The sequence below is a fragment of the Vidua chalybeata genome, chromosome Z (genome assembly GCF_026979565.1).
Source record: "Vidua chalybeata isolate OUT-0048 chromosome Z, bVidCha1 merged haplotype, whole genome shotgun sequence".
NCBI lineage: Eukaryota > Metazoa > Chordata > Aves > Passeriformes > Viduidae > Vidua > Vidua chalybeata.
In genome coordinates, this window is record NC_071570.1 from 42,545,774 (window position 1) to 42,567,660 (window position 21,887).

General features: G+C 38.9%; 1 protein-coding gene across 5 annotated transcripts in view; it reads left to right on the plus strand.

Annotated features, from left to right (window-relative positions):
- DNAI1 (dynein axonemal intermediate chain 1) overlaps positions 1 to 21,887 on the plus strand; it is a 136,584-nt gene that overhangs the window by 6,511 nt on the left and 108,186 nt on the right. For all 5 annotated transcript variants that reach the window (XM_053932955.1, XM_053932953.1, XM_053932952.1 and 2 more), the window contains exons 2-9: positions 5,694 to 5,756; positions 7,592 to 7,681; positions 8,578 to 8,658; positions 10,415 to 10,541; positions 11,928 to 12,028; positions 12,827 to 13,003; positions 14,738 to 14,797; positions 16,861 to 16,995. In XM_053932955.1, the coding sequence (XP_053788930.1) occupies positions 5,694 to 5,756; positions 7,592 to 7,681; positions 8,578 to 8,658; positions 10,415 to 10,541; positions 11,928 to 12,028; positions 12,827 to 13,003; positions 14,738 to 14,797; positions 16,861 to 16,995 (834 nt within the window). The remainder of the gene's footprint in view (positions 1 to 5,693; positions 5,757 to 7,591; positions 7,682 to 8,577; positions 8,659 to 10,414; positions 10,542 to 11,927; positions 12,029 to 12,826; positions 13,004 to 14,737; positions 14,798 to 16,860; positions 16,996 to 21,887) is intronic.

The window sequence follows — 21,887 nt, forward strand, 5'->3', positions numbered from 1 at the left end:
TGGATAGCTGAGCAGCAGGAAGACTCCCTGCTGAAAGACTTGATTTTGCAGCTATTTGTACCTCTTGGTGGCTTGTCTGTGATAGAGGGAGATGTGAGAAGGGAAAGGAATATTAAATGGCATTTAAAACATCACTTGTCATCTGTCTCCTCTTTTCATTTTTATTGTCCTGTTGGATTATGGTATCTTTGCTGTAGTCTATAGTCAATTTGTCTTGTAGCATAGTAGATGTCTGGCCCAGGGAAGAATTCCTTGGTGCTTCTATAACACACACCCTGGAAGAAAGATCCAGAAAGAAACAGTAACTTGGGTTTTCTGTAGCCTTCATTTAAGTACTGTGACTGTTACAGGCTTCTAATGTCTTTTTGCAGTTGGAAGTGTGGCAAGCTGTTAATTTATTCAATGTAAGATAGTCATCAGAGTAAGACATGATTAGCCTCCATTAATTCTGACTCTGGCATTTTTCTCTGGAGCACTTGAGTATCTTCCAGCGTGGTCAGAGTCACGATGGTGACCTGGAGGTGAGAAGCTCCTTAATGCCTCCTGCCTGTTTCTTAGTTCCCTAGCAACCATGTCTGCTTTTTTTTTTCCTAATATAAATTCCTCATGATTATTCACACTCCTCATTAATTAATATTATTATTAAAGCCAGAGATAGGAGCACATTTATTAGGAAGATTTAGGAAGACTATTGATTTTTTTTTCCTGTAGCAAAACCATCTTTAGTTAATCTAGAATTTGCTAAAATGTAACTATTTGGATTGATTAGTTCTTTGTTGGATGTCTGACTTAGGCTATGGATTCCAAAAAGCCCCCACCACTCTAGATGCTGAACAATATAAACCAATAATCGATAGCAACATACCCTGAGAGGACTGAAGTGAGGCAGGAAACCTACAAAAAACAAAGTGTGTGACTATGGAATTAAGCTGTGTATCATAATGCCTGTGCCTAATGGAATGAAATGAGTGTTTCCCTGGCAACCTTAATTCTCACATTTTCTAAGTTCTGAATGCTTCTCTTTGAGATGTTAATAATACTCAGTTATTTTTTTTTTCCCCCGTATAGCTAATGTGATACACAAAAATGTGCTTGAATTTTAAACATGCATATGAAGGCAAGTTATTGTAAACGTCTTACTGGTGAATATACAGTCATTATGTTGATTCACAGTTATAATTTATTTTTTATTTGTATTGCAGATGTGGTCGTGAATTCTTCCCTATCACTGTGTGATATATTTAGGTAGCTGTCAGAGCAAAAGGGTTACATTTTTAATCATGGTTTACAGGCAATGCATTGTTACAGTAAAAAGAAGAATGAGGAAGCCATGGTGGCAGGACACAATCTACCTAGGTGATATTGAGGATTCTTTACAGCTAATGTGGCAGAAAGAACTTTTAAGAAAAGGTATGAAAAAGGAAAGTGTTCTGTCTTTGGAAAGATTTACAGAGAGTGGGAGTTTGCAAAAAAAAACCAGCAAAAGAACAAAGCACAGATACAGCAATAAAAAGAGATGTCAGGACTGCTCTTTTTATCAAGCAGCACAGCAGTATTGTCTGTGCTATTATCTGAATTAGAAGACAGAGTAAAAGATTTTGTATTCTTGACTGACTTAGGTTTGCTCCCCAGCTTCCTTCTTGTAATAATTTTAAACAGATCTACTACTTTTGATGACCTTTACCTACTGCTAATATTGCCAAAATACTAGGCTCTCATCTTTCCTCTTCTTATTTTTTCATCTTTGTGCCACCTTCCAGCTGGGTTCCAAAAGTTTGAGATACTTTGGGATGAGCCTTCTGTAGCATAGGTGGCAGTAGCAGGAATGATGCTTGCAGAGCAAAGTATGTCTTTGCTTTTTATGCTGACTTCAATAGAGTACTGAGTCAACTGGAGCTAGAGTCTCTACCTTCATTTGCAAGAGTCCAGAATATCCAGCAAAAAAGTAATTCAACTTTCATTGTTGTTGAAGTAGGCCTCTGCATTGTGAGGGATGTTTTATCTGGGCAGGAGATGAGAGTTTTGCTGAACAATCCCAGAATAAGCTAAGGACCAACTCCTTCTTAGACTGCTCCAGGTATGGCTGTCCTACCTTTGTAGACCACACATGGAAGAATGCCCCAGACCCACAATGATCTCTGTCTGCTGGCTCCCATCCTCCCACTTCAGGTTTATCATGTCTTTGGCATGGGCTGGGTCCATGCAGTGCATCATTTGACCAAGAATCATAACAAAGTAGTTCTGAAGCATAACTGTTTAGGTTGGATGGAGTGGTTGGAACTTCTTCAGTTCAAAATACCAGACATAATAATTTTGTGTCATGTCAGTCATGTGCTTGCTCCCTGCTGTAGGGGACTACTTGGCTTAGTTCCAGTGAGCCCCAAACCAAGCTGTCACAGTCAGCAAGTAGAGGCTGGTAGGAAAGTAGGCATAAGGCATGGAGAAGGCTGGCATATCTCATTGACAGATGAAATGAAACCTCTTCCTTGAACACCCTCTCCCAGTCATACACAACAGCCGTCCTTTGATAAAGGTTAAAAACATGCATAGGGTCAAAGCTATGACTTTCAGAGCCTGGTTCTGTATTTTGCAATAGTCTGTAAACTTTGTTGCACTCAAAATCTTGTTTATGGGCAAAGAGAAGGCACAACTTAATAAAACTAAAAAATTCATGTCAGTGTGACTGAAATTTTAGTCTAAACATTATCATTTGTCCAGATGTATTCATTAAAGAAAATAAAAAGTAATTCTGTGCAAAAGAATCATTAATTGTGATACTGCAGTTAAAGTTATTGCATGAAAGCTTCCCAGTTTCTACCTCTTTTCTGGTATTGTGCTCACCCTTCTTCCAGTGCTCTGATTCCTAAAGTTGATGGTTTGATTTTGCGGTTGGTGGTGGTATTGGTGGGGATGTTATGATAAGTTGTCAGCAACTGGAGACCTTCACTGGGGAGGATTAAGATGTCCATTTTCATGGTTTCTTCTTCACCTGGAGTTTCTTTTATATGCTAGCTAATATATTTTCACATTTCCCTTTTTCTGTTGGTCTGGTGCTCCACATTACACCTGATATTAATGCATATGGTGCTTTTTCAGTGTGCTAGATACTATTTTTTTGCATCTTTGCTACCCCTAAACCAGATTTTCTTTGGTTCCCCTGTCTGCAGATCTGCAATTCTCTAACTGGACAGTGGTTGGATGCTTACAGCTATGGGGTCTGTGATATCGAGTATGTGCTCCATATCTTATCATCCCCTACCTGTACTCCTCTGTGCCATATCCTGAGTCTCCTCAGGGTCTCTCTATCATTCCGGGCCTGTACTGCATCATTAAATTCCAGTCATAAAACCATGATAGTAATGTACAAAGACAAGGGAAATAAAGCCAACTAGCCACAGGTCCCTGGTTGATTAGAAAAATTGTTCATGTTCTACTCTACGAACTATTTATGGTAGGGGAAGCAGGTCAGGTTTTGTGTTGCTTCCTTACGGTGCACTCATAGCACCTTTTCTTTAGTCTCACTTTTAGATTTTAATACTGTTGCAGATATTTATTCACAGGTGGCTCTTCGGATTATGTTAATTGAAATCTGTGCAACTGCTAAAACCAATTATCTCAGATCGCCTTGGTAATGCCTTTGCTAATGGATAAATGCTTTTGTAGACCCATTTACAAATGATAATAATAAGTAGACTTTGTTTTATGTATAAAATTAAGAATCTGATTTTGATTTGGATCTGAATAATATTCTGCCCTGAAAACCTGTTTAAGTCACATCAATTCACACATAACAAGGTCCTTGTCAGAGAGAATCCCTTGTTGCCAATTGCCAAGCAATCACACAGGAGAGACAGGCCAGCTGCATGATCCAGTCATCTCAGTAGTGGTTGTGACATGAGATCTCTTAACCTCTCTGCTCTGCAATCATCCCATGGTGGGACTATAAAGGAAATGTTATAACTTTTATTTTCTCCACCAGCATCACAAAAATTTGTATTTCGAAGTGAGGCATATTTTCTAAGCATAGAAATGTGTTGTTCTGCTCATTTTTCATGGCTTTTAATATGTATCTTCTGGAATAAAGATAATCCCTAATACTTCGTTAGTAACAGCAGATTTATGTGTCTTAGCTTGTACAAAGAGAAATAACACAGAGACACTGCCTCACATTTTTGCTGAACTTTGTTGTCCTCTGAAAATATTTATTTTCTGAGTTCTTATTGTCAAGACTTAACAAGTAATGGGGCTTGATGAATAATGCTTTGGGATTCTGGGTCTCAAAGTCTTTCCGGCAGCTTAATTGTTTAGTACCTAGAAAGTAGGTGGTGGAAGTGAATATTTAATTTTCATAATGAGGAGGAGTGTATGAATCTCTGTGGAGGCTTGTGTTCCTGAAAGTGTTCTTAAGACATATAGAAGACAAGAAGAAGAATAGATGTTGTGATAAAGTGGGGCTTTCCAGAAGAAGAATGAGGAAAAACAGGTGAGAGAAACAAATGGCAGATTTAAAAAGCAAGCAGTTGTTCTTTGCATTACTATGTAGTTGTACTGCGGGAGTCCTTGCTGTGGAAGTTGTGCATGCTAAAAATGTGCATGGATTCCAAAATCACAGAATACATTTTTGGAAAAAAAGATTCACTGGTATGGAATAGAAAGGATAGCATTTCTGGTTCAAGTCCTTGTGGCAAGCTAAGAGGTTATCCTGGAGAGAATAAAATAGATACTTTCTTTTGAACAGTGTTGGTGAGAGATACTTGGCTGTGTAGACCTTTGATCTGAGCTGAAAGGCATACACTAATGTTCTTCTGAAGACAATCAGTCAGCCCTTGGGAGCTTACTCTCTCACCCCTTTGTTTTCCTTCCCTCTTGTCTAGTATCCCCTTCTTTTCTGTCACAAAGTCAAACACTTTTTTCTAAGTAACTCTATTTTTTTCATCCATACTATCAAATGTTATTTGTGACCCATCCTGAAACTGTTCTTGCCAAGGTTTCTAGTGTTGTTTCCTTTGCTCAATTTACCAGCTCTCTCTCTTCCTTCAGGGTTCATGGTCCTGTCTGTCCCTCACCATCTCCTCAAAAGGATCCTCTTCATTTCCTCTCCCACTTTCTGTTAAGTTTTCACAAATCTTGGTCAGTGATGCCCTTCTGTTATTCCTTGCCTCTGGGTAGGGTAGTCTCCCTCTGTAAGGCACCCTATAAACAACTATTTAATTTTTTCCTTAAAGCCTGTTGTAATAATTTTCCTGTGCTTTCATGTGTGCAGGAGGGTTGACAGTGGTTCATTTCCCAGCTGTTCTTCAGTGTTTCCCATGGTTTCTCAGTGCTCATGACTTTGTGGGTGTGGATCTACTGTCTTTGGGCTCCCTGTGCCGTGCAAGCGCTTAAAACTGGAACAGCCTTTTAGTGTGTTTGACCAAGGCACTAAAATGTGTCTATGACATTTGGGTGTATCACAGACTAGGACAGACTGGTAGTGTTTTACTAGACAGAGCCCGGCATTTTTTCTTGCTGAAAAATCACTGTCTTTTGTTGTAAAAGTGACTGTTTTACTTCAAATAAATTATAGACAGAATGCTGGCATACTCAGCTTTTTAAACATACCATTGGAACACGCAAAAAACTTTTATTCTGATTTGGTTAAATTCAGAAAGAAGGTGCTTTGAAAGTTTACATTGGATGTGTTCTCACTTTAGGGCCAAGGTGGACCTTCAGGCGGAAAGGCAGGAAAAGCTGGTAAAGCTGGACATAAAAAAAAGGTACGATTCTGAAGTCTTAAAAAATCTTTTTTCCTTTTTTCAGCTATGAGATGCAAAAAAGATTTAGTCTGAACAATGAGGGTTTTTAGAATAAAATTGGTAAAATATCAATTGATTTAGCAGTAAGAGGTTGCTGTAGGTTTCCACTGAGAAGGGAAGTACACCAGCAAGTTAGGACAAAAAGTATCACCTGGAACAAAGGCACAATTTGGGTAAAATGCAATATGAAAGATTAAATTAAGATGTTTGTGATGTGAATTCCAAAATACTAGCTGACTCAGACTGTGAGAAATCTGCCTGCTCAGTTTAGAAAATTTCAAGTATAGCCCATATTCACTTAACAAATAAGTACAAGCTGATAATAACTCATGGTAATGTTTTTACTATTGGGCAAATAAATTATTTGAATACCATGATATAATCTACCTTTCTCTTATTTAGCTCCATTGGGAAAGATGGAGGATCCATGTCAGGGTTGGAAGAACAGTGTACATGCCTTTAAACAGACATATTGATAAACAGCTTTTCACTTTCTTGGGACAAGTCACAGTCTCATTAAATGTTCCTCTTTTCACTATTTAAAAATGGAAAGTTATTTACTTTTAAATGAAAATCATATAATAAAAATGTTAAAACCACAATACTTCTTATCTGATTCACTTGGGAAAACAGCTACTGAACTAACTGGCATCAAATTGTGTATGGTAAATGTCCTACAAGCAAGTATTCATGTGGGGAGCATTAAATCACAAACAACTGTTCTGCAGTCATCGTCTCTTGTGCATCAGAATGCCTGACCTTCCTTACAGCTTGCCTCATTTCAGCTCCCTTGGGGAAAGAAAAAAGGCTGCAGCCTGTGACTTTCCCTGGGCTCTTGGAATATGCAAAATTCTCTGTTACTTTCAGCCACTGCACATTTTGACACAGTGTCGTGCTTTTTACCTTTGTGGTGCTCTGCAGGTAGCAAAGCATTGCTGGATCCAGCCTCTATGGCTTCAGCCAAAAGCTGTACTTACACCTTGGACTCATCCTCAGCTTTGTGTGGCTGCAAAGTTAGCTTGCCTAAGAGAACTGTGTTTACAGGAATGATTGATTTATTTTAAATCAACTCATTACACATTTTGAACTGAGGGAGAAATTTTGCCTGGAGCAGTTAAGCACTTTAATCAGCAGTTTTGTGTTCTGACAGTTTTTTTCTGTAAGGACAATTAATTGAAATTCATTCCTGCAGTGATTCATTTTCTTTTTAATGACCTTATATCATGACATGAACCCAGTGCTAGCCCAGGGAGAGCAGCAGTCTGTTGTTGGGAGAATGGAGACATGCTGGCCTTTGCAAGAAATTGGTTAACATTCCTCCAGGAGCCACATCCCTGCAGCTTTGTATTTCAAACTAAATTCTAAGAGTAGCCTATAAAATAACACGTCAGGATTAATTGCAGGTTCTTGGCTTGTGCCCTTGAGGAGTCCTTAAGTCCTATAATACCCTTGGGTACTATGTGGCAAGGGAAACAGAATTGCCAACTTTTAAACTGAGATTGAAGTGGAATCACTTGAATTTTGTTATTGGAATTAATCCAGTTTTGTGCCAGGGCAGGAATTATCTTCAGACTGCAGCTTCTCCAACCCACTGAACTCCTTCTGGCAAGTGTAGCCATATGAAAATCTTCAGATTTTGGCCTGCCATTTGTGTTCTTCTGCTGTGCTCAAAGTGAAGATGGGTGGGGGAATGTTGTTTTTATCTCTGTGTTCTGTGCTTCAAGAAGTGCTGCTTTGGCAGGGAGCAAAACTGTCAGAGTCTTGTTGTATTTCTGAGCTTGTCATTCCTGTTCTAGGATGAAGATGACTTCCCTGAAATGGGAGAGGACTGGTCAACAGGAAGGGCTGCAGTCAGATCCCCAGATCAGATGGAACTGACTGAAGATGTGAGTAAATCAATGCCTGTCTTGTCATGACGTGTGTATGAAACTTCATAAGCAGAACCAAACCCATTGGTTTTGGAGGAAATTCTGCAAAAGTGAAACTCCAGTACTTGCTGAAGTACAGTGTCTGCAGTACCATATGAAATGGCTTCAACAAGAAAACAGGGAGAATGTGCTATGAAACCCACTTCTGGGCTTAAAACACTGCAATGGCCTGGAGATAATCCCAAAGGGAAAATGGGGCTGGGGCTTCACTCAGTTAAGGAGGACCCAGAGCCAGCCCTGACCTTTTCAGGTGGCTGTGTGCAATACACAGGACAGGGAAGTGTCATACAATTTTATTGCTATTTCTTCTATTGGTTCAGTAGCATTGCAATTGGTCACCCTTCAAACTGCAATTGTTTCTGTCTTCTCACTGTCTTAGAAAGCTCTAGCATTGTTCCCTGTCCTTAAACTAGCACTGTGAGAGGGATGGTTTTAGTGCCCCAACTCCGTCACTAAAAAATAGTTAGCAGTATTTCTTTTTTTTTGTTCACGGTGGTCAATCCTGCCACTGAGCTTATTGTTTATTTTTGACAGTGTAAATTTTAAAGACACAAGTTGTCTGTGTCACCCTATAGAATGCAGTTAGCATTTCTCAACTGCTACCATATCTTAGATAAGAATTAAAATCAAAAAAGCCCATTGAAATACTGTAGTAGGAAGCAGGATGACTGTTCTGGATTCCACTCTGAGCCAGGTTGGCCCCAAGCACTGTTCTTGTGGTGGCATGAGCTGTATATGAGGTATCTGCAGTGAACTGAGCATCACAGAACTGAGCATAAACATGGTAAATTTATTGCTGTAGATTGTATTAGTAGTGAAATTTTATTTACAATACTTTTGTTTCCATTCCAAAGGAATTAAAAAAGGAAGTTACACGTACCTTGACAGCTAATAATCCCCATATTCCCCAGAATATCGTCAGATTCAGCTTTAAAGTAAGTGTGACATGACCCATAAAACTGGAATTTTTTGCAATTAATTTGTTTTGTGTTTTCTTTTGGTTTATAACCAAGTAAATTTTCTTTTAATGTGGCTACATTTTATTACATATTTACTGCCGATGGCTCTTAAAGGGTTTTTGTAGAGGGTAAAAGTCTAAAAGCATTGATGCATTTATTTAGAAGTAGGATATCACAATTACAGAACAAGATCTGTTGTGAAGGTAATTAAGGCAGCTAATCTCAGGTAGTTACTTTTCCCATTCTGTGGTGGTTAAAGGACAAAAGGCAAGGCTTTTCTCAGTCTGTAAGAATTATGCCTCGATGTCCACACTTGAAGATTGAATTATGGGAGAGCTCAGAAACTTGTTTTGTGAAATCACTGACATGCTTTATTCATGATGAGTAGGAGTCAGCAACCGACAGCTAGAAAACATCCAAGAGTCACACCTTCACATTTATATGTGCAGCGTACACACCTGGAGCAGCCTTTTCTCACTACTATACGCAGCCAGCAACACAGGCAGTCACATGGGGAGGGTAGAGTGATGGCTTTGCCCTGAAAGAAGGGGCATGGGGACAGCTCCTCCAACTCTGGCATTGAATTATTCCCAAATTTAGGGAAGTGTTGTGGTTTAATCCCAGCTGGCCATGGAACCCCACACAGCCATTCACTCAGTCTCCCATGGCAGGACAGAGGAGAGAATCAGAGGAGTAGAGGTGAGAAAACTCATGGGTTGAGATGAAGACAGTTTAATAGAGAAAGCAAAAGCTATATAAAGCAAAACAAGGCATTAGTTCACCACTTGAGGCAGATATTTAGCAATCCCTAGGAAAGCAGGGCTCCGTGTCACTTAATGGTTACTTGGTAAGAAACACACCACGATTCCAAACATCCCCCCCCCTCCCACACTGTTTTTCTTCCCCTCAGCATTCTTTTTCCCCCAGATTTATATGCTAAGCATGGCACCACAATGGTATGGAATATCCTTGGGGTCAGATGGGTGAGTTAGTGATGAGGTGGGGCAGGGAACAGAACTCTGTGCAAGTGCTGCTCAGCTATAACTAAAACATCCCTGTGTTATCAGCATTGTTTTCAGTACAAATCCAAAATACAGCCCCAAAATAATAGTAGATACTGTGAAGAAAATTATCCCTGTCAAAACCAACATCTAAGAGAAGAGGAAACCAAGCAAAATATTTCCAAGTCTGTCTCACCTCTGTGCTACCATTACATGATTCCAGAGAAAGGAAATCGGTCTTGTGGAATCAAATAAAGCCCTTCTCTTCCATTTGGAGTTAAAGTTTTCCGTATTTGTGGTATATAGACAGGTGATCAGTAATCCATATCTTCAAATTCTCCACAATGACAGAAGTGAGCTCAGTGCTACACTATGATTGACATAGTTAGCAAATCAAAGTAAGCAAACTATTGAAGCATCTGTGTTCTTTAGTGGCTTCTGATTGCTTTTAGATGCAGCTCAAAACTAAATTATACAGATTCAGCTGTTCTTTACTGTGAAGATGGTGAGGCACTGGAACAGTGAATCAGAAGAATTATGGATTCTGCAGCCCTGGGAGTGTTCAAAGCTGAGTTGGATGGGGCTTTAAGCAACCTGGGCTAGGGGAAGGTGTCCCTGCCCAGGGCAGTGAGGTTACAACAAGATATTCTTTAAGATCCCTTCCAGCCTAAACCATTCCAGGATTCTATGATTCTGTGATTCTATGATTTTGTTGGGTTTTACTTTTGTAGGAACGAGCATACAAGCTAGTGGACAATATGGATCAAACAGCCATTCACTTCACTTTGAATGGATATTTGATACACAAAGATTCAGATGAAGGCAGACGCCAGAGTATCAGATCAAGCACTGAAGCAGGTAGCTTTATTGTCTGATATCACAATAATTTTCAGATAGGCACTGGTTCCTCTTACTCAACATGATGGAATGATCATGCTGCATTACCGTAGAATTAAAGAGCTCCTACTTCATCTTGCATGCTTGTTGGCAATCAAAATTAGACAAATAATCAGCCAGATGTTTGCTGCAGTCTAGAAAATAGTGTGTGTTTTTTGAGTTATTTGAATGCTAACACTAAAATTTCCAGTTATTTAGTGTCTTTTAAATGTCTTTCACTACCATTAGTTGGACATACAAGTCTAAACTACCTAGCCTATTTTGAAAGTTTCAGACATGATTTAAAGTATTAAAGCAAAAATGTTTGGAATCTGGGTGATTGTTCAGGAAACTATCACATGTGTGACCAATTCTTGAATTCTTACCAAGACATCTACTTTCAGACAATGTGAGATACAAAACCCTGATATACTTGGACCTTTAATCTGAACTACTATCAACACTCTTAAGTGTTCAGACAAAAAGATACATTAACCAGAGACTGAAAGCTCTGTTGTTAGTAAAGAGTTCTAGGTTTGAATTTTCAGCAGGGAAGGATGTACTGGCTAATGATTTTATTGTATTTCTGCTGTTTATGAAGGGTGAATTTCTGTCACAATGAGTGTTCTGTCAAGTTGGTAACTGCCAGGCACAATGATAACACTGGATAAACTCCTGAGAATAGTTCTTGCCTGGGGCTCCTGAGGGTCAGTGCCTCCTTTATTTTACACTTAACAAACTATGTATCATGATTTGAAGTAGGGCAAAGTGCTTAATGGGATCTTCAATGCCATGAAGTCATGGATTTTTGGCAGTGCTTTTCGTAGATTCCAGACCAATTAGTTTCAAGTGGCTCTATGCTAGCATGGCTACACAGTCAAGGCTATGATTGGAATGTAAATGTCCATCATTGTCAAACAAGACTAGTATATTCATTTTTATCCATATAAATAAAACAACCATGTTATAACTTCTGTGTGCCTTGAAGACATTCTTTGTAGTTGTACATAACTGCAGACAATTCTGGATGATAGAAAGGTCTGGAGCTGAAGGGATACCCAGAAACAGAGTTTCTCAGATCAGAAATGGGTTACAGAAGTTTGCTCTGAGTCAAAATATTTATTCTTTATTTCAATTCATCCAGAAGTACTGCAGATGAATTCTAGAAATACCCTTGTGACCTTTTGTGGCTTTGAGCAAACAATTGTTCTCCAAAGTGGGGATTTGTTATTGTGTAGCCTAATGATACAGCATTAGGAAAGGATATGTATGCTACCTATCAATGCTTTGGAAGACAGAGGTTCTGTAGAATATTAGATAAGATGTCCTGTTATTCTGGGCTCATTCATGCATCCTTTCTGTCATCAGAAGAGACTCCTGTTGACGAGGAAAAGGCTCCTGTGGAGGCTTCTGCTGAGGCAACTGAAGAGGCAGAGACTAAAGATGAAGAACCCACAGAAGATGCTGAGGTAATTCTCTAAAGCCAGCTAAGAGCTGTCCACTTTATTTTTAGTATTAGCTTTTAAATTAAATTACTATAAAATGGGTTTGCTTCTCTGATTGATTATTTTATGTCTGAGATGTCAATACTGTAGGTGAGAACCTGCAGGTTCTCCTGTGGTCCTGCTGCCATTTTTCAGATTTTCAGATTTCTGCTTTAATACTTTAAATCATAGAAGGTGAGTAGGGGGATCATATCAGATCTGTCTTTATCCAGATATTATATCAAAATAAAGTATAATCTGCTGGGATCTAGAATCTTCCTGGACAGTATGTCCGTTGGTGAAAAACAAAAATCTGGAGGGGTGAAAGCAGCAGGCATAACTGAATGAAAGAAGTAGTGGCTTGATTTAAAGGCTGATAGGAAAGGAGCAGCCTGTGAATTTTTGTTCTTATCCAAACAGTGTCAGAAGCCTCAGTGTCAGAGTTTCAGCTGAAACTTGTTGTCTAGCAAGGAAATGAAAACACAGGGTAATGGGACTCTAATAAAATCTTCTGGTCCCTGAGTCCATTTTACCATAGGCAACCATGCTATATTATCTCTCTCATGTCAGGTATCTCTCTTATGTCAGGTTTTAAAGTAATCTCAGTTCCTGAATGTATATATTCCCATTCAGATATAATTTCAGAATCTCCTGATTTTCATCTTAAATATTGAATCTTCAGTTACAGTCTCCTTCACTAGTCAGCAGAAACCAACAGTCTGAGAAGAAGGAAAGAGTCGACTGATTCTCTCAGGGTGAAGTCACTGCTGTATTTTCTTGCAGGCTGCAGGAGAGGGAGAGGGAGAAGGAGAAGGAGAGGGAGAAGGGGAAAAAGAAGCTGAAGCAGCTGAGGCAGCAGAGGCTGAAGAGCCTCCTCCCCCAAAAGTGACAGAAAGGAAGCTTGCAAACCAGTTCAACTTCATTGAGAGAGGTTCAACTACATACCACAATCCTCCACGGGTATGTTGCTGTTTCCTTCAGTGACTTGGAGGATCCTTCCTTTGGGAGGGCATGCTGTGTTTGTGTCATATCCTGTGATCTTTTGATACTATTAGGAAAAAAATTATAGTGGTTGTACTATTGTAAAACATTTGGTGTAATGACAAAGGTGACAGAAAATTTCTTGCCTCATGAACTCTTGGACAGCCTACAAAAAGTTTTGATGCTACTGTAAATCCTTAAGCCTTTACTTGGATATATTTTTTTATGTCTATTTTTTCATCTGAAAAGGTACGGAGCAACATTAGGGTAGCAGCTGAGTACTTGGAATGTGTGAAAGCAATTTCTGTATGTCACTGTGTACTTTTATGCTCTTGTACTTCAGTTCTTATTAATGGAGCAGAGATATAAGTGCCCATATATTAAAAGGACAGATGTGTTTGGCTTGTATTAAGCATGGGTATTAGAGTAACAAACTTATATAAGTGTGACAAATCTGTATTTCTTGTACACGGTACATCTCCCTCCCACTCTGCATGCACTTTCCAATAAGTACCAATAAGGCCCAAGCCCTCATGTTCCTTCCCTAAGCTTTTTGCTGAACCTACAGCCATTCCCTGTGAGCATATTTTCATGGGGCCTTCTGACTGAGCAATCCTGGTGATGTTGGTTCCTGACAGAGTGCTCAAAAAGGAGTTTCCTACACCAGGTATACAGTTTCAGAGAGAAAATTCTGTTATTTTCCTTGCTACAATTGGAGTGTATATTTCCCCGAAGAGCCTGTCTGTTGTCTAACAGCCATTACACCTAGGGCTAGATGTCTTTACATATGAAGGACTCAGATATATGAGTTCCTGTGCTGCTTGAGACAGAAGGTCTCAGGAGAGTTTGTCCAGCAGTGGGGTGCTTGCTATGAAGCTTGAGCTAAGATTCTACATCTTTCAAAAATTCCCAGCAAGCCATGGAATTTCTTATTTCTTTGTTCCCAGATTTGCATATTCTCGTCTTCCCAGTGATTTTACTGGGAGAAGCTTGTATGTGTCTGTATGATTCTGCCTTTGAAAGCAGAATATAGGCTTTAAATAGCTGCATAGTACTGCTATGTAACTGTAACTGTACTGGATGTGCAGTTTCCACGCCTGATATGTCTTCATTTCAGAGGTCAGTGAAATGCTACAGGCAGCTTCTTAAAATTTTTCAGACACAACAGTTTTTTGAAAGAAGAAGCTGCTCTTTTAAGGGCATGTTTCATAGAAATATATTATTTCAGAATGTTGATGTAAGGATGGTAAAATATTATTTCAGTAGAATCAGATGAATTGTTTATAAGTTTCACTCTGTTCAATTCTTTTGTTCTTACTGTTGTATCCAATTGGCTTTTTAATATATAGGACAAGACTTTTCAAATTTTGTAGGATGTCATAACTGATACCAGAATTGGTACTAGGACATTTCAAATGGTAGAGGTGAAAAAAACCCATTTGAACTCCGTGAAAATTAACTGCTGAAATATTTGAAGTATGTGGAAAAAAAACAGAAGGTCTTGTGAACATTCTTTTGGCCCACAACAAAATCTTTTTATAGTTTCACAATCACCAACAGTGTTGTACAGTGCCCTAGGAGTCATTTGGATATCAAATTATTCATGCAGACTGTTTCCACAACTAGACTATGGCACTGCAGAGTATTGTAAAAAGCCACAGCAGAGGGCTTCAATGCTGAGATTATGCTTGTTCAAGCTTTTTCTTTTTTCAGGAAAAAGGATTGCAAACTGACCCTGCACCTTTTGAAACTTTCTCAGACAATGCTAACCAGGTAAATCTTTACCTATATCTATCTCATTTTTATCTTTAAAGTTGCTTTAGAATATATTTCGGAAATTGAGATTTGAGAAAGTTAAAACTGAATTATTGTGTTTGCATTCCTTGCAGTGGCTTTGGTCTGCCATTTGACTTTGACAGCAAACTAGTATGACCCTCTCTTCTGCCGTAATGGGTGAACTTGCTCATGGTTTATATTCCTAAGGTTAAGTGTCTCAGTTTAGATTCTTTTCACTGGTTTATTTTTTGCTAGTCACCCTGACCTGTCTGCTTTAGAGAGTATTAAGTGAGGGGGAATGGAAAAACCACAGAGTGAGAATAGTTTCGGGTTCAGCAAGAGGTGGGCTGTAGCCTGCAGGGTACTAGCTCCTCTAGGGACATAGCTCTCTCTTGGAGTATTGTTAGGAATTTGGCATATACAGCACTTGGGTTTTTACTCTGACTAAGTTTAGCAGTATGCAAAAGCAGATTTCCAAAGCCTGAACCTGAACAAAATGAGAACTACAGCCTAAGGAACATGGAAGACCTGTTGCAAGAGACTTAACTCTGCTTTATGTAGCAGAAATGTGCCTATCTATTAATGATGAAAGGCTCTGTAGCATTTTCCGCATCCCTTAAAATGTAAAATAAAATGTTTTGGATGAAATTTCACACAAAAAATATGTTACAGCTTTCAGTGGAAAGGGAATCAGCCAATTCTGCTGATTAATTCTCAGATATTTGTAAAATATAATTGTGTTTGTTACAGATATAAACATTGTTTCAAACTAGTGTATCAAACGGATATTGAAAACACTATTTTGTTACCAGTGAGTAGAGGAACAGGAGAAGACACTGTAACATAATGGCAGCAACTTAAAAAATGCTGGTATAGGAAAATGATAGGAAGAAGAGTGGAGGTATCTCTGTCAGGTTAAAAACTGTAATCTATTCTGTTCCTGAACCTGAAATTACAGAGTAATTGGCCTGAGATCTTCCCTCCCTCCATCTGGAGTTTTCTTCCATTTTTTTTCCTGACATCAGTGAGATGTCCTGAGACTTAAAACAGAGGTCTTTAAGATAATTAGCCCCTGACTAAGATTTTGCATTAAATGTTTGAAAGCTAAGAGGAAAGTTTTTCCTTTGATTTCTTTTTATATTATTGAAATTTTCAGTGGGTCTAAAATAGTGGTTTTATATAAACTCCTTTTTCCCCTCAGGTTTTTTTTTCCTTTATGTTCTTTCTTATGCTCACAATTTCCTATTACAAACTTTTCTGTTCTACTCCTTCTCATACTTGTCTTATCTTCTTTGTCCTTTCCCTGATGTTTGGAGCATCTTTCCATCGCATTTCTGCAAATTTAGAATGGAATACAGTTGGGTTTTTTCCTAAAGAGTTCTGCTACCTTTATTTCAATGTTCTAGTCTGTATTCTATATTTGAATCATATTCCTTATCCTAAGCTAATGTGTAAAATTGTCTTTTGTTTTGTCCTGAAAGAAATATACCTCCTTCAGATACAATACTAGGATTTCAATACTAATGAATAATTCTTAAGAGAAGTTACTTTTGGATCTACTCAAGTAAGAGATGTGGGGCATGTGGCATAGCAGAAGATGTAACACTGCTCTCAGTTTCCATTTGATCATATGCTGCAGAGTTGGAGTCCAAATTTAAATTGTGTTAAGCAACTACAATTACATGAGAAATGTAATAAAGCAAATGTTTAATGCATGTTTCCTGTTAAACACTGGTAAATTAGCCAAATACAAAGTCCTGCAAAAATAAAGGTACGGACAGAGTCAAAGAAGCAAGTTGAGCGTTGGAGGAAAGAAATTGTTAAGAATTGTTAAGAATGCTTAACAATGTAATGTGTTCTTAAAATAAGACATGCTCCATCATTCTTGAAAAATCCTGGACCTCAACTCTTCACTTTTTATGTAAGAAGACAGATGTTCAGCTAATTCCAGCAGCAGTGGTACTATTGTGATGACTATCATATTTTTTGTGATGGTGTAGTTGGCTGTACTCAGGAAAATGATGAGGTCCTAATAAATCCTGCCTCTGTCTGTCTCTCAGTGGTTTATCTATGATGCCTATATAGAGGAACTTGAGAGAATGGAAAAGGCAAAAGAGAAAGAAAAAGCAAAACCTGCAGCAGTAAAGAAAGAAGATAAGAAAACTGGAAGAAAGTTATCCTATGTGGAGCCACCGGTATGTTTCATAATGTGGGGAAAAAAGTTGTTCAAAGTGCTGGTGGGTGCATCTGTAGAGCAAGTCAGGTGAAAGCAAATCATGCTGGCTGTGTAGTTGTTGTCTTACTAGGCAAATAACAGCTTTAGGAAATGCAAAAGTTAGTTTTTGCTAGAAATTGAATTCCCAAACCAGGATTTCTGTTATGCTGTATAAAACAGGATTTTGATTTTGTGTAGTCCTATTTTCAAACCTGATTTCCAAGTGGTTTTTGTGCACTGTGTATGTTTCACATTTTTGATTATTATGTGAGAGATAAAAGAACTAAATAGGTAGAAACACCCTGTGATTTTTCAAAGAATTTTAAGTGATGATGTTTTTACATACAATGTTTCAATCTGAAAGGCACTGAAATTTAGGATTATTTCAAAACACAGCACTGTAGTAAAATACTTCTCAATATTTTTTAATTTTTAATGATATTATATAATTACAATTTATAAATTTTCTAATTATAAACACCTAAGTAGCATGCTTCTCAGAATATCAGGTGTCTTAACACCTGCCATGCCCTGAGCTGATGTTGTGACCTTGCTGTGAGGGTGATACTGACTCCTAATTCAGAACCAGGAGTAGCCTAGGAGTGCCTTGTGGAACAACACAGTTCATTCTATCAAAGTGACAGTATCACTGTCTTAAAAATATTATCCCACTTCAAACACTGAGTACACGGTATATAGGACAATATGGCAACCCTGAAAGATTTTCTTTATGTTCCAAAATTTTTTCAAGGATTTCAGGAAGTTTCTATTATGGTTTAACTGGCTGGTTCTTTCTTCCCCAGTCCAAGATAAACAATTTAGAAGGCAAACTGAAATAATTTCTATAATGACTGGAGCAAGATACCCTGAGAATTATAATACAGAATCATGGAAATCAGTTCATAACTTGCTCCTAGAATAGGTGTAGACATATCAACATAAGATATAGATATAGATATAGATATTATAGATATAGATATAGATATAGATATAGATATAGATATAGATATAGATATAGATATAGATATAGATATAGATAGATAGATAGATAGATAGATATGTGTGTGCGTATATCTCTCTCTCTGTGTGTGTGTGTGTGTGTGTGTGTGTGTGTGTGTGCGTGCGTGTGTGTATGTAATAAGAGCTTACTCCTAAACTGGCTTTAGCTCTTTCCTACCATATGGCTGATACAATTGCAGAGGATTTGACTGGTTTAGCCACGAAGCAGCACTGTGCCAGCATAAACCTTACAGTATAAACAGACCAGGAACATGTTCTGATAGGCTTCTTCCTGTGAATTGTGCCATGGAAATTCACAGTCCTTTTGAAAACCAGTAAACCTTTCACCTCAGTATGTTTCTGAGAATTAAACCTCAAGTCAGCATTGCAGTTACAAGCTTAAAGGGTGGACTGCTAAAAGCTAAATGAAAATAAAGTGAAACCATATTGTAAAACACCTGCTGCCCACTCCACTGAGAACAGTGAAAATTGAAATCCAGTCACTCATGCTGTCTGTCCCTTTCGTGTTTTGCTTTTCACGCTTAATACTTTCCAGGGGGCTTGAAGGGAAGCCAAATAGTTGATGCATTGAATAAGTGAAAGGAGAAGCTTCTTTATGCAGAGTCAGTGTCCCAAACTGAAGTTCTCTGTGAGGCTGATCAACTAACCTGAAGTGTATGAAAAACCTGATGAATTCTTCACTCGTTAACTGGAAAAAAATGCAACTTGAAGTACTCCAAGGCTCAACAGATGTAGGCATATGGAAATTAACGGTTGATGGCATCAGAATATGTATTTCTGGCCTCAAGTCAGCAAATGGAGAATAGGAGCTGTAACTCACACATTACATATGTTACACCATGCTAATTGAAAAGAGCTTTTCCAGCTGAACACTTTTTAAGGCCAAACTGTGCTTGGTCTTTGCTGGAGGAAACTGTGGAACATCAAGCAGGAAACATGGCTGATCTGGATCAAGCTGCAATGACTAGAAGCCACAATTAATTTCCACCATTGTTTTGGTCAGGCTAGGTATTAGCAAGAAAAAACTATGACAACTATTGAGATAGCACCAGATTTAACCCAAGGGAAAGAAGAAGATAAAATGAGTGGCTATTACCACAGGTGGGTCTCTCATGGAAGCTGTTGCTATGGTAGGAGGCCATTAAAGAGAAGATCCAAGAACTAGAGCCACAGCTGGAGATGATGGTAGGAGTTAGATGAGGATTTAAAAATGTAGTAAATGAAAAGGGAGAGAAAACAGTACTGGTACTGAAAAAGAGGTCAAAGGAACACATGACTGGAAGAGAAAAGCAGTAAAGCAAAGAAAGGGGGAGAGGGGAAGGGAAGGGAAGGGAAGGGAAGGGAAGGGAAGGGAAGGGAAGGGAAGGAAGGGAAGGGAAGGGAAGGGAAGGGAAGGGAAGGGAAGGGAAGGGAAGGGAAGGGAAGGGAAGGGAAGGGAAGGGAAGGGAAGGGAAGGGAAGGGAAGGAAGGGAAGGGAAGGGAAGGGAAGGGAAGGGAAGGGAAGGGAAGGGAAGGGGAACCTTGACAGGTCCTGACAGAAGCTTCTTGCTAGGGGAAGAGAAGTAAAATGAAGCTATGCATTGCAGCTTTCTTGCTAGGAAAAGCAAGAAAGATGTGGTTTAGCAAAACAGACAATAGAGGCAGTCAACAGGAAAGAAAGAGAGATAACCAAGGATTTCAACAGAAGGAAGGCTGAGAATTTTATAAAGAAGACATATGAGGGAATAGAAGTTGGAATAATAGAAAGTATTTGACTGGAAACTGTAATGAGAAACTCCTAGAAGTCTCTCCATGTGCTTCTCACTCAAATGGAACTAAAGGGGAAAGGGTGTGCTTCATCTAGTAGCAGTGATACAACTTTTGGAACTTTTCCTCAGTATTTAGTCAAGGCAGTACGCAGACCATGGATAACACAGAATACCAAAGTGGAATGATATTAAATTTTCTGAGCTGAAAATATCTGGAAGCAGAGATAACTAGGCAGAAGTGTTGTATCTGCCTGTCCTGCTCTTTCTGTTCCTGTACCATCTGTTTATGGCTCTGATTACAGGGAAGATACTCAATGATATTAAAGGTCTTTTTCAACCCAAATGATTCTGTGATTCCACAGTTCTGACCCAGAGACATGCTTGGTCTGAGCCATAACCCTCCTTATATTCTTGAATGAACTTAGAAATGACAGTATTTGAGGCAGAAGCAAAATGCAAAGAGCTTAATGTAATTGATGCAGGCTTGCTCCTCTTACCCTTGGATGGCAAGGCACGAAACCACAAGTCTGACATTAAGGATTTTGAATGAATCTATGCAAAATGGGTGGAGCAATGTGATTGCTCCATAACAGGGACATGTTGTATGCAAGAGAGGTATATGCAGTTACATATCAGAAGAAGCTTTTTTTCATGCTTAGGTGACTCACACATTGCAACTGGCCAGCTGTTGAGAGGCAAGTATAAGGCAGTTAGTGATAAGGAATTACAGAGCAAGACCAAGACATTTTTTCCAAAGTATTAGTCCATTATCCATTTTCAATATGATTCAATTAAGGTTATTGCTGTTCTAAAAATAACTTATGCACAGAAATAGACAAAGCAGACATTATCCTATGAGCTCTCCTTGCATTTGGCTAGCTAGCTCAGAATTGGCCTAAGGTGGAAAAGGGTGTTTCAAAAAAAATTTTTTTAAAAAAAAGAGAAATTAGGCCTAGCACTTCCTCCAAAGATTTATTTCTTCAGCATACAGAATAAATAAAATCTGAAACAGGACAGGATACAAAGAGAAAATAACTTACTCTCATCCACTTACAATGTCAAAAATGTAGTCATGGATGTGTTGCATAGCTAACTGACAGAAAAGCTGACTTAAAACTCTTGTGATTCATCTGGAGAGTTTCCTGTTTTGCAGAAAAATAATCAATTGAATAATATATTGTTTCTGCATTTACAAAGTTGTTTTGGTTTTTGTTTTATTTCTTTTAAGTTTTAGCCTGCTTTCCACTGACACTCCCCAGAAATAAAATTTATCATAAATTAATATAATGGTTTGGGTTGGTTTTGGGTTAAAGATCATCTCATTCTGACCACCATACCATTGGCAGGGACACCTTCCTGTAGACCAAGTTATGCAAAGCCCTGTCCAACCCGGCTTTGAACACTTCCAGGGATGGGGCGTCCACAGCTTCTCTGGGCAACCTATGCCAGTGCCTCAACACACTCACAGTAAAGAAATTTTTCCTAATATTTGATCCAAATAATTTTAAAACAGGTGTTCCTCACCTTCTCACTATACTTCCTGATAAATAGTCCCTCCCTATATTTCTGTAGGTTCCCTTTAGGGACTGGAAGGTACTTTAAGGTCTCCCCAGAGCCTTCTCTTCTCTAGGCTGAACAACCCAATTCTCTCAGCCCATCTCCATAGGAGAGGGGCTCCAGCCCCTGATCATATTCATGGCCTCCTCTGGGCTCACTCCAGCAGGTCCATGTCAGTTCTGTGCTGGGAGCCCAGAGCTGGATGCAGTGCTCCAGGTGGGTCTCACCAGAGTGGAGCAGAGGAGCAGAATCCCCTGCCTTGATCTGCTGCCTGCCTCTGAACTTGGTTTCAAGTTCTACTTATTTTTTTCTAGGCTGGGAAAAGAGGACTGCACACATTACTGGAGGTGTAAGCAAACCATGGATTTATAAAAAATGTAACAGATTATAATATTTTTTCACTTTTGTCCTCCCAGCTCTGTGTAGCCTTATTAATTTTGTGGTCTTTGAATGAGACTCAATCTCCCTTGAGTCTCTGCTGAGCCCAGGAAAAAAGCAGAGGGACACACATAATCTGAAGTCATGTTCCTAGTTCTGACTGTGACTG